Below are 13,637 nucleotides of genomic sequence, written 5' to 3'. Positions count from 1 at the left end.
CTGTGAAGACCTTCTCTCAAACCTTCACACCAACATCCCCTCTGTCCTCATTCTCCTTGACCTCTCCTCTGCCTTTGACAGGGTTAACCACAGTATCCTGATCGCACGTCTCCGACACCCTGGGAATCTCAGGTCAGGCTCTGGTGTAGTTAACCTCCTTTCTCTACGACCGCCCGTCCCAGGTGGAACTATTTCTCTCGACTATCGCGGTTTCAGCCTGTGGCATTCCCCAGGGATCTAACCTATTCCCCTGGTTCTTCAATGTCTATATGGCTGCTTTGCTCACCGTCTCCAGAGCACTGGTTCTCTCTAGGCTGGACTACTGCAAAAGCCTTTTCCTCAACCTCCCTGCCTCTGCTCTGCGCCCTCTGCAACTAATCCAGAACAGAACCCCATGTACAAAAGCTGAAAACATGCTGTAGAAGGGATCCAGATTTTGTGAATGTTTGGGCCGAAGAACTGAGTGAAGTGATTGATCAAGGTTGCTAGATAAGGTGCTGCGGTAATGTGCGAATGATGTGCATGGACAATGGCCTAAGAGCATCGCAAACCAAACTCCTTTTTAGAACTTACTGGACATCGGTGCGCATGTTTAAGAGGAACCTGCTGGAAAATGAACTGTGTTGGAAATGCAAACATGCAAGGGGCAATCTCAGTCATCAGATCTGGTTCTGTCCGAAAACGTAAACATTCTGGGAGGGAGTTTGTGAAAGACTAGGCTTGGTCTTATGCTGTACAGTTCCAATGACTGCAACTCTTTTGGTACTTGGGGATGTATCATTGTTGGAGGATATTGAATTTGGAAAAAAATGGTTGATTGCAAAAAGGATCATTTTGAGGGCCTGGAAATCTTCTACCTCTTTTTGCATAGACGATTGGGTGGAAGAGTTGCTTACCATCTCCATTTACAAAAAGGTAATTGACAAAGTAAACAGAGATACTGATAAATTTATGGACATATGTGGGAGCTTCCTTGATGTATACGGCTAATACATCAGAGACGACGTCGTATACTGACCTGTTTTGTGGTAATTCAATGTTTGCAATATACATTGATCTGTTCTTGTATCCATGTAGGCCATTGCTTTTTTAACCATTGAAATTGTCATGTTGGAATATATTTTGTGATTATTTGTGAGTTGTACTTCTAAATTATATTTTTAGATTTCTTTTTGTTTCTTGTTCTCTTCTTTCTTTGCTTTGTTGTTGAGTACATTTTTGACAAGTTCATTTTTCATGACCAAGTCTATGATTCCATTTGTGACTTTTTCTTGATTATTTGACTTTGATTGCCTTGTAGCTTTTCTTTAAGTAAAATAAAAAGTGTTGAACCAGGAGTTTGCATATTTTCCTTGGATCTTTAAAAAAAAAAAGATAATAATAAAGACTTATCCTTGGCCTCAATCCCAGGGACCGCATCTCTCCGGCGCTGAAATATCTTCGTTGGCTGCAAGGATCAAGTTCAAGACCTTCTGCATTGTCCACAAGGCTTTCTGGGGTCTGGGACCTACCTCTCTGCCAAGTTGCCTACCTAAATACTGTCCCTCACAAGCCCTCCACTCATCTACCTCCAACCTTCTGCAAGTTACCCGGTTATCCAAGCAGATATTTGGAGGGAGACCTTTATCCTCAGTAGGTGCATTCCTCTGAAATAGACTCCCTGCTGCCCTCCGTCGTGAGCACAATCTTAAGTTCAGTTAACTCCTCAAGACCTTCCTCTTCTCTTGCTTCTCTCTCCCTCGATCTTGCTAAACTAGCCCTCTGCTCTTTCCCTCTCTTCCTTACAGCTTGCTGACTGGCTGCATGGTGTACCTCAGAGTCTCACAGGTCCCGGGCACCCCCGGCAGTCTTCCCTCGCACTTGCCTCAGGGCCCTGCACCCCACCCTCACTGCACTTGAGAAACAACCCATGAGAGTGGCTCTCTCTGCACTTACCTGAGTCTCCACCGACTGGGTGTACTTGGACCCCCACCCCCTCCCTGTGACCGTCTGTGCACTTGCATAATCCGAATGCACCATCTCTGAAGATAGTCTGTCTGTTTCTCCCCTGTCCCCACCCCTTCATTGCACTTGGTAAAACTGCAGAATCGCTGTTCAGGCCTATTTGCCGTGTCTCAACTATTAAATGTATTCTATGCACTTACTCTGCCTGTGCAGACTATTATCGTCTCAGAATTTCAAGGGCTCTGAGCGAATGTTTTTACACCTTGTCTCCCACCCTCCTTGAGTGCTTTGAAACACTTGATGGTGTATAGGCGCTATATACATAAACAATACCATAGGAAACAAAACTGAACAAAAACAAAGCGCAAGGAGGAACATGCGAGCAGCAACATCCCCTGTATGATTAAGAAATAAATAAATGTCAGTTTGAAAAGAAAGAAATTCTCAGAAGTGACCAAATTGAAATGGGCATAAAATTGGCACTGGCACTAAGGAAAAAGTGTCTTACGTTGACACATGGCAATTTGCCCATTTTGCGATAGACTTATTATCCAGTGGAAAGTTTTGATACATTTTGTTGCAAATTGTTCATTTTAAATTATATATGTTCAGTAACACTGGCCCAAACTACTATATTCACAGTGAAGGAGAGCATCAAACTGGCCCACTTTGGCAAACAAACAATCCCACACCAGCATGTTGCTTCTGCACTTCATGCATTGCTCTATAGAATAGTCCGGATGGGCTCAATCGTAATCTTGGACATGGTCAGAGCCAACACTAACGCTTAAAATAGAGGTAGGGGAAAAAGAGAATTCAGGGGCAGAGCCAAGCCATGGGGTCAGGCATGGATCCTAAAATATGAACTGAGCTGACAAAAGAATGGTTATGCACATGTTAGAACCCATGATCCCCAAATGCAATTCACTGGCTGACATCCTAGCTCTCCCACAGCACAAACCCTATGTGGTATTCTGCGACCCTATCCGCACAGTGGGTGTGCGAGGGACAGCGCAGCGAAACATAAGTGGGCCCCTAATTTGAAAATGTATTATCACAGTAAGGGATACCACAGAAAATTACTTCCCAGGGAGTGACATCAGTCTTTGATACTGAAGGACATCATGGGACTGTGGAAGCCATGAAACAAATAAATGATATATGCAATACATGAATGACTACTATTATGCCAATAATACTATATGGAGGCAAGACTACAGCCTAGTAAACTATAAGCGAGTTTTTGTATGTACATGTGTATAATATATACTTAGAATTCATTATGGAAGTGAACGCTTCCGTGAACTAAAGTAGCGAGATTCATGTAGGCAGGTACATTGTTTATTTCCTTGATATAAAGCTGGAGATCACTTTATGTACAAGTGCACTCAATCACTTGAAGGGACTTCCAAATCTACCAGGTGACACATAGTGAGAGAAACGCTGTGATGACAAATTGTTTTTGATATAACATTCTAGTGATTTCCTTGGTATAACGCTGGAGACAAATTTGATTTAGATTGTGTTCAAGCTTTAAATATATTTCGAGTTTTTAAACATTTCACTGTCTGTTTATTCCCCAGAATTGGTGGGTGGGATTGTACATCAGGAATATTAGACTGGCTGTGCCACCCTAGTGGAATCAATAAATAAATTCATAAATATTTCAACAACAGATAAACATACAAATACTAACAACAATATTCTAGCTACCCTTTACAAACACTGTCTCCAACCGATATCTCAAAGCTCCAGTTTTGAAGACTATCCCTCACAAGTCTTTGAGGTCTCCAATCATCTTGACAGAAATCTACTGCTAGGACCTCCGCAAGCGTCCAGTTTTGCAAAGTAACCCTTCAGACGAGCATTCGGAGTAACTGTGGAATATTGTTTTCCTCCACCTGCAAGAGCACCTTAGGCTTAGGACAGTGGGCACCTACCATTATATACCCTGAAGTGATGATACTCTGATTTTCCCTAAATTCACTTTGACCTTTTTAACAGTGCTGAGAGAGTCGCACATATTGAGCTACACAGAGAATCTAGTTCTAGACCATCTTCAGCATCTCTGTGTTGGCAACTTCCTGCGGGCCAGTTTTATGGCGGCATCCTTGAGATTCTACTTTTACAATTGTATTAAATGTGTTAATCGCTTTGCTGTTAGGACGGTCAGATGCATTAACAAGATATAGTCATTTGAATTATTTTAATGGGTAGCCAAATAATTTTGATTAGCAGACATGAAAGGACATTCAGTGATCACCTTCGAATCTTAACTTTTAGGAAAGCTACATGACCTTAATTCACTAGCTGGCTATAGCAAATAGTTTTGTATTCCATAGGACATGGGGGTTCCCCTACATCAATTGGCTGATTGAGAGCGTGTGGGTTATTAAGGACGAAGGAAAGCATACACCACATTTGGGCAGGGAAACCAGTCAAATGTAGATTGAAGCATTGAGGAAAAACTAAAAATAAAATTTAGCCTGTGAGCAAGAGAATGGTTACTCAACGCGTGTGTCAAAACTAAGGCAAGATTAAAGAGCCAACTCTCACAAAATGCCAATACCTTAAAGTAGCGCTGAAAAATATCGCTAGAAACAGGTTGGCAATGATACTTACACCCTTGTTGGCGACATACCTTCAATGAAAGTAACACGGGAAAACACAGCAATGAAAGTAACACGGGAAAACACAGCATTCTAAATGAATGCTCTTTTTAAATCCTCACCTCGCTATCTTGTCGCTGCAAGACATAGTGAGAAGCCTCTCTCCTTGCAATACCCCATCCCATGTCTGGATGGTGTTACTGGAACGCACAGGGATTGTCCCTTCTCCGGACTCAATTTTAGTACGCAGCTGCCCTCTTGCTTTGCGATTTGGATGTCGGTCTCCTAGATCTGAAAAGAGAAATACTGGATGTTCAACAAGGAAACAAATTGTTCACCATCTAAAGCACTTGCTCGTCGACTGTTTTCCAGCCTCGATTGAGATAGTGGAATGTAGGAACGTACCCAGAACCTCAAGCAGTAACATTTTCGGAGATAAACAAATATAAAATCCTATAGAAAGATGTTCGAATTATTTACAATTTAACTAGATCTTGTTTATTAATTTAAATGCAGGGAAGAACAATGCTCTATTGATCGCAAAAGAACATACACTAGATATAAGATTTGACAGATGTGGGGGTTCTGAACAGGTTGTGGTGGGGAGTACATTGAACAGTCAACGGGGACAATACATGGGTGGGCTTGTGTACATTTTAAAACTGCAAAACGGACACCGTAATTTTCATCAGAAGAAGCAAACTAACGCATTACAATTTAGTCAAAAAAGTGGCACCAATATTAAACTATAGTTTGTGAACGTTTACAACATTATGTTCCTTCAAGTAACTTCCACATCAGCATTTTACGGTACCATAGGACCGCGGATTGATTTTTGGTAACAATCATGTAATGAATTGTTATCGGTCAAAGTGTAATCACTAGTGTGCAACATGTAGGGCACAAGAGAAAACGATTTTGGAAAGACAGCAAGTGTTGGGGTAGATGGCTGTGGTAATGTTTAGAGAAAGTAATGGGTGTTTAACCCATGCTTTTAACGTATGTAAAACAACACTGAACTCAATTAAAAACAGATTGTAACTGTGGTGTTGTGAAAGGTTTTGTAACTTCCATTTACAAAAAAGTGCAGTTTTTTTTAAAGAATACAAACTAGCTGTAAAACATATTTATGCGAATACCAACTGGGTTAGAGTAGCGTATGTTGTGTTTAGAATATATTTCTGTATTTTAAGCAATAGGTCAGGTAGAAATTCCCTACGGGGCAACATGGGCATACAAGATATACAGGAATTATTAGAAAAACTATTTTAAACATGTTAATCTGAAAAATTAAATGACTCATTGTGTTTGAACGAACTTTTCACTCAAAACACATTTTCAACAGGGTGTCTTGTTTGTGCAGTGAACAGGACTATGTATTGCATCACATAAAAGGCTTGTTAGGCTATCGCACATTTGCACCCGAGGAAGGGCGCTCAGCAGAGACGTCATTTCACCGAAATGCCAGGGGTAGCGGAAGTGATATCACAAAACCCTTGACCTATGATTACATCACAGGAAGGGATGCCATTTGACCCCACCCCAAAGTGACATCACGGGAAGCGATGGAACAAGACCTTTCACCGCTTGACAAAACAGGAAGTGGCATCACATAGAATTGTTCCTAAGTACACTACGAAAAATATGCTTACGATATCACTATAATGTGATATACATTTCATAAAAGAATGGATCACCATATGCATCGTTAATATTAGTGTGTGTAGGCCCATATTACCAAATTACTGTGAGTGCAATCAGACGTTCAAGGCCAAATGATAATGTGTTATTATATAGCATTTTCACTTAAGCGATTTATATTGAATAAATATACATACAATAGCACCCAACCTGTGTTGGTACTCATTAATCGACCTCCTCAGAAGGATGAAAGTTGAGGTGTTTAAGAACAGACTAAATCAGTGACTCAGCCCCTGAAGTGTGCCTGAAATAAACCTTTAATGAGTCTAGCAATTATTGTATAAAATTCCAGAAAGACACATTTATTTGTTATTCCTATTGTTTCCTATTTAGGGTCACTGCTCAAAGTGTTACACTTGTGGAACCCCTTGTTTTTAAAGAAATCCTGCCACTCTAGAAACAAAGAGCCACATGGCGGTGGCCACAGCCTAGGCGCTTATATGAAAAGGAAAAAAAATGTTTAAGGGGTAGTAACAGAGACCTCAGGGGTCGCAGCTGCAACCACTAGCGACCCCCAAATGACATCCATGGCGTTCAGCCAGTCAGGTGGTTGGAATAGTGTACTGCCTGCAGTTTCCAGCCACCCCAGGTCCTTCCCTGGGTGGCACCATGTTGATTGAGGGGAGGCAACAGAGATCCTCTCCCTGTTGCCTCCCCACATCCACACCCAAAACATAAAATACCTTTTCCCCCCTGCAACTTTCCCATCAGACCAGAGCACTGTGCTTCAGTCCCAGTGCACTGCCCTCCCGTGGCCACCATAGAAAAAGAAAAGGGACTAACTACCTTTTTAATTCGGCCATGGCCATCTTTTTTTTTTTTTAACTGCGTTTTTCCCAGAATGGGCTTACGCAATATGTGTAGAGCTCAACTTCTGAAATAAAAATTAAACTAGTCCCATACTGGTGTGCAAATGACTATCACCCTCACGTTGGTGGGAGGCTGCAGCGGGGGGACATGGCCGGTAACGGCCCACAGCCCTCACCGAGGCCTAGGCCTACCTAGGCTCAGGCTGGTGGCCCGTTACTACCCATGTATGCTCCCCGACATGGGGGTAATCCCCATATTACATTTGAGTGAGGGCATGGAGATCAATGAGTAGTGTTTGCAGAAAGGACAAAAGTGGATGGTGTTGGGCTACTATTGATGAAGTGAAATAATTGAAAGAATAATAGAAACATACCAGTGAGTGATGTATGAGTAACAGAAGGGTTTGGCACTCAAAACAAATTTCCACTCCTGGCAATCCAGATATTTTTGTATGTAATGAGCACCCATTGGGTTGAGAACGTTTACCCTGTTTTTAGATACTGGGATAGGCTGAGTGCACATATCCAATATCCCACATTTGAGCTCCAATCGAATCTATGTTTGCCATTACGTTGTTAAAAGTACAGCAGAAGCTTAGGAGTTACTGCGTTTAACAACACTAGTTTGCGACATTGCAAAAGATTGATGTCTGGACTCTCTATACAATTCCTCAACAAGCTTCTACAGGCACTCAATAAAGCTTTAAGACCCAGCGGCAGCCTTTGGAAGCAAGACTGTGGCTTGGTTGGTGCTTAGACGGTTTCTTGTGGAAAGGGAGATATCTATTAAGGTCAAATGCTCGATGTGCAAGTTTCTTTGCAAGCAAATGACCTTCCTGGGCAATAATGGAATGCACTGTTTACCAGTATGTTCACTTTAAGAGCCAAATGTTGATTATGGCCCCTCCTCCAAACATGGAACAGCCAAAAAAAGAAGGTCCACTATACTAGGACTCATAATTTAGAAAAGCACCCTGCTAACAAAATTGCTCACTCAACCTTTTGATCTGACTTGGACTCTCTACTTTCAGTCCTGTTGCCCATTCCCTCTATTTCCTTCTTCTTGGATACTTAACCTCATCTTACCACTCAGTAGCACCAGTCTAGCTCATCTTTGGATCACATATTTTCTTCTGCCCCCGCCCCTCATTATAACCTGTCTCTCACTATCCATTTATTCTCTCTGATCCCCTTCTTTCTTTCTCCTATACGGTTTCTGAACCTCAAGTCCCTCTTGCTTCTATAAGCACCCCTTTCTTCACCTGAGGTTTTGCACATTTGACACCTGTTTTACTTTCTATTCTTCTTTCCTCTCTTCCCCCTCTTGTGACCTACTCTACTCTCCCTGCAGGCACTGCGCTGTCCACTTTGAACACTGCTCTTTCTTCATCATTGGACGTACATCACCCGTTCCACCCTTTCGGACTTTCTGCATAAATTCCTCAACCATGGTTAACGCCAGATCTTTGCACTCCAAGTTCCTCACTGAGGTGCACTGAGCGGACTTGGAAGATCACCCACAGACCTTGTTGTACTTCTATTAATATTTCTTACAACTCTGCTCTTTCTGCTGCAAATAAAATATACTTTTCCAACCTTCTTGTCTCTTATCCTCCTCATCCTGACGTTTCTTCCAACTTCTTAACCATATTCGTTCTCCCCCTTGTTTGACACCTCTCTTTCCTCCTCACTCCCCCCCTGACTTGGCTAGCTTTTTTGTCTCCAAGATTGCACTTTGCATTCCCCCTCCACATCTACTGAGAATACATCTGTGACTACAGCCTCTAGGTCCACTCTCTTCCTTACCCTATCCTCTGAATGTGACACTGCCCGATACCTTGCTCATGCTCACCCTCCTGCCTCTCCTCTTGATCCAATTCCTTCCACTCTTATCACTAAGCTTGTTTCAACTTTTACTACCCTATTTAACTTCTTTAATCAATCTCCCCCCCTCTGCTACTTTCCCTACTCACTTCAAAACAGCTATTATACTTCCACTCTTGAAATAAATCTTCTCTAGACTCTTCTGCTCCATCTTTCAGCCTATTTCTCTCCTTCCATACTTTTAAGGTCTTAGGAAGGGTAGTTTAAACACAGGTTTAATCTTAGCGCTCTCCTCTGATGAATTTGGTGGAATCTTCACAAAATCCCTGCCTAAAGTCTCCTCCCAGGTGTCCAGGGGAAGGCTGCTGCTACCTGATCCCAACCCTGGGGGTGGTACTAGCCGGGTGGATCACCAAGGAGGAAAAGGCTTCCAAAGGAACAAGAGAATTCCTTTAGAAGAGATGCCGTTTTCTGTGGTGCTATAATATTTAATGGCTTGTTGTCAGAGTAAGCATTTCCTTTACAAAGCTACCCACACTGAGGGCAGTGAAACCTCACGCAATCAACAGGGAAATAAAGTATATGGGAATAAGAATCTGGACACTGGATTATGAGGCATATAATTTGTCCTTAAATCTGAATCCACCATTAAATCCTCTGAAACCCTTCCCTAATGATTTATTTAATAATCAATGTAAATCCAATAATGTTGAAGTTTATAATGATGAAGGAAAAGGTAATCGCAACATTGGGGACTTCTAGTCCCACAATGCCCAAAGTACTGGGAGGAGGAAGAGGAACTCAGAGGCACTAAACTGCAAGATGCAGTCTAGTGGTTCTGATGACCCACACCTGAGTGGGACTTTGGAATATATAAGGCCCCCTCAGGTGCAGGCCATGAGACCGGGAAGGTGGGTTGCAGAAACCACCTGTCCTAGTTGCAGCAGCAGATGAAGAAAGAAAACGGAGACGCCGGAGCCGGCACTGCCTGTGAAGTGGATGACTGATTAAGAAGCTAACTGCAGAGGTCACGCAGTGGGAAGCGGAGTTGCAGCAAGCTTTCCCCCTGGAGAGAGAGAGGCTCTCAGGTTTGCATGCACGGAGACACCGGACCTGTCACTATCTCTGAAGTGGATGACGGTCCTTAGAGAGTATCTAAGATTGAAGAAGCTAACTGCAGAGGTCGGGCAGTGGGAAGCGGCATTGCAGAAAGCTTTCCACCACAGAGAGAGACTCTCCGGTTTGCGTGCAGTGTCCCAGTGGCTAGTGCGCACCAGTGGACACTTGGAGCAAGGAAAGCGACTTTCCCGTTTGGCATGGGCCACAGGAAATCAGAAGAATCTTGCTGTGCAGAAGGCAGCAGAGAAAGCAGTGGCTTGAACGGATGCGTATGCAGAAACCGGACAGTTTACCATGTGTGGGTAATTCTGTTATGCTCCGTAATCGCTCGCTGGCTACTGATAACAATTGTGAATACCGACCTTACATAACGAAGTTACATTGGCGTAATTAGAATTTTGTAGAAAGACCAAAAGAGAAAGGTTACAATTATTGCTATGGAAACCAACAACATTGCCAAAATAAAGAGGGGAAAATATGGAAGTAAGCTACTTTTGATATGATATGATAGGTTATTTATAACGCGCTTAATACCCAGAGGTTTCTAAGCACGGACCCGGCGATCGAACCTGTGGTGCTCCGTGTTGTCTTGCTTCCAAGGCGACCATGTTGCCCCTGAGCTAACATCCCGAGACAGCCACCATTGACAAAGTAAAGATGGGGCAATATTATGGTGGCGTATAATCCGATTTCTTTATTCCTGGAACAGAATCAAATTCTGCCTAACTATCAATCAGGGTTCCATGCCAATCATGGCACGGAAACAGCGCTTCTTGCCCTCAAATCCCATCTCATTCAAGGTATGGATAAAGGTCAGATTGCCTTATTGATGATTTTAGATCTTTCTGCGGCCTTTGACCTGGTGGATCATTCAATCTTGTCCACCAGGTTAAGAGAAAATGCGTTGTTTTCTGAAGAGGCCATTCAACGGATGTCATCCTTTCTAAAGGATAGGAAAATTAGAGTTGCCAGCAAATTGGCATAAGATGATCCCATGCTACTATGGTATGGAGTTCCACAGGGAGCATGCGTGTCTCCGTGTTTCTATAACATCTTCATGATCCCCTTCTTCCAGATGCTGGAAGAGGAAGGGATCGTGTTTGCAAACTACGCGGATGACACGCAATGCATCCTACCTATCTCAGGAATATATCAAAAAGATGAAGCTTTCATTAATGTAATTTATTTGAAAATTCAAAATTGGATGGTGTCTAATGGTCTGGCCCTGAACAGAGCTAAAACTGAACTCCTCCTCGTAGGCTCTCCAAGCAAATTGGATAAATTAGGAGCAGAATATAAGAACTTCAACCTGGTCAATTGTGTTATTAAAACTTTGTCCAAGGTTAAGACTCTGGGCGTATGTCTGGATAGACATCTAAACATGAAGGCGCAGGTGAACAGCCTTGTTTCGTCAGCCTCCTATTTCCTTAAACTTTTCCGCCATCTTCGCCCATTCATTTCTGAAAAAAATTCAGAAACACTGGCTAGAGCCATTATTGGCTTAAAACTAGACTATGGATGCAGTCTTTTGGTGGGTATCCCCCAGACTGAGATCCATCGTCTTCAGGTAATCCAAAATGGGGCAGTGAGAGTAGTGAAGGGCCTAAGTAAAAGAGATCATGTCTCTGAGGCCAGAAGGAGCCTTCACTGGTTACCGGTTGGAGACAGAATTCGGTTTAGGCTTCTTCTCATCACTCAAAAATGTATTGTAGGTCACATGCCATCATATCTGAAGGAAGCCATAATCGTGAAAGACAAGGGAAGGTCACTTAGATCAGATAACTCAAATATACTCAATGTACCTCGGTATAAAACCAACAAAACAAGGCAGGAGTCATTTGAAGTAGCAGCCCCCACCGCCTGGAATGCCCTCCCAACTTCAATAAGAATGTTGGTTTCAACAGAACTCTTTAAAAAGAAGCTCGAAACATTGCTCTTCGTCTAGAGCTCTGCTGGTTGTGATAACGGATAGCTAATAGTTCTGCTGCATGTGGGGTTTTGTTTTGTGTTTGTCAGTCTGCGCCCATCAGCCTTCGGGTACTAGGTGCGCATTACAAATCCCATAACAATACTGAAGCAAGGTGACCATAACCAACATTTCCAAAGTAAAGAGAGGGCAATACCTCACAGAAAATCTACATCTCAGTGGAAAATAACAAAAGGACATTATTGCAGAGCGATTGTAACCATTATTGCCAAAGAGCGGAAGAGGCAATATTTAACCCAGACATCAACAAGCATTGCCCAAGGCAAAGAGAGGTAAGTGTAATAAAGAAATGTCTTCAGCAGTTGTTTACTGTGAAAGTGGGAAAACACAAGGGACAGGAGAGCAGTCCTCCTGATAGAGTGTGTCAAGGAGGAGAGGGGCATAACCTGCATTGCGAGTGGCAAATACAACAGTGGAACAATCGGCACCAATGTGTAACATGTTTTCCTAAAAGGAGTTGTGCATTTTGTAGTTGATAAATGTCAAAGAATTTTCCAAAAGGTCTGAAGTAAACTTTACCACCAAGTATTTGCAGTAATGTTAGGAGCTTTATGTCCAGGCAGGCGAGTATACCAGGTTAGGAACTTTTTGGTGGTAGACCTGGCAGGTTAGTGGACCAAGAAGAAATCATTGAAGTACTGTGTGGCGGGTTAAAGGTTGTGGAGAAGTGGCAAAACCTGAATTAATTGTAGAATCAGCCTGACAAAACATCCTTGTTGTTACAGAAGAATTGTGAACGTGTTTTATTACGTTCATGTCGAACATAACTGTTGTTTCTGTTATATTTGAACTCCTATATATTCCCTATATGAGCTTGACATATGCCTAAGTGTGAGAGACAGATTCCTTTTGTGAGAGCGTTTCCTTTAGTTTATTTGGATAGGCAAGGAAATCCTCTTTAGGTCAGGGATAGTGAGGTGTTTATCAAATCCTTTTTGAGTTATGAAAATGACATCTTGTGAAAAACCTGTACCAAGTTGTCTGCCTCACATGTTTGACCCCTCCCACCTCCTCCATCTGGTTTCCATCTGCTGCACTCCACAGAAACAGCACTCTTTTTGGCCATTAAACCCTGGCTATCTACTAGGCACTCGAAACTCTCTCTTCCATTCTTATTATTCTCAATCTTTCTGTGGTGATTGATACTATGGATCACTGCACTGTACTTTCTACTCTACATTCACTTGATTTCTCTGGCTCTGCACCGGCTTGGTTTAAGTCTGATCTTTCTAACCATTCTTTTTCTGTTTCTTGTGGTGGATTAAATTCCGCCTCACTTTCCTTTGTTCATATACTGTTCTTCTCTCCACTATCGTAACTTCCTTTGGGCTGTCAGCACACTTCTATGCCGACTACTCCCAATGGATTGTTTCCTTCTCTACCTTTTCTAATTTGTTACGTTCTTCCATCTCTGAATGTTTACTCGCTTTCCAAGCATGGATGCATTCTCGCTTTCTCCATCTTAATTCTACCAAGACAGAAATTCTCTTTCCCTGCTTTTAGTGTGCCTCTATCATTCCCCTCTCTGCTATTAGCTTTCTGCCGCCTGTTCTTTTTTCTTCCTCTGCCCGCAACTTAGCCACTCTTCGACTCTGTCTCTCCTTCATTTCACTATCTACAACACTGCACGGTCCTGTCGTTTTC

At 42.6% G+C, this 13,637-nt stretch overlaps 1 protein-coding gene across 10 annotated transcripts in view; it reads right to left on the bottom strand.

The window, feature by feature from the left end:
• ADARB1 (adenosine deaminase RNA specific B1) overlaps positions 1–13,637 on the bottom strand; it is a 1,064,814-nt gene that overhangs the window by 58,904 nt on the left and 992,273 nt on the right. For all 10 annotated transcript variants that reach the window (XM_069615858.1, XM_069615857.1, XM_069615861.1 and 7 more), the window contains one exon: positions 4,676–4,844. In XM_069615858.1, coding sequence (XP_069471959.1) covers positions 4,676–4,844 — 169 coding nt within the window. The remainder of the gene's footprint in view (positions 1–4,675; positions 4,845–13,637) is intronic.

The sequence above is a fragment of the Ambystoma mexicanum genome, chromosome 9 (assembly GCF_040938575.1).
Source record: "Ambystoma mexicanum isolate Mex_15411 chromosome 9, UKY_AmexF1_1, whole genome shotgun sequence".
NCBI lineage: Eukaryota > Metazoa > Chordata > Amphibia > Caudata > Ambystomatidae > Ambystoma > Ambystoma mexicanum.
Note: the sequence above shows the minus strand (reverse complement) of the source record. Positions and strands in the feature narration are given on the sequence as shown.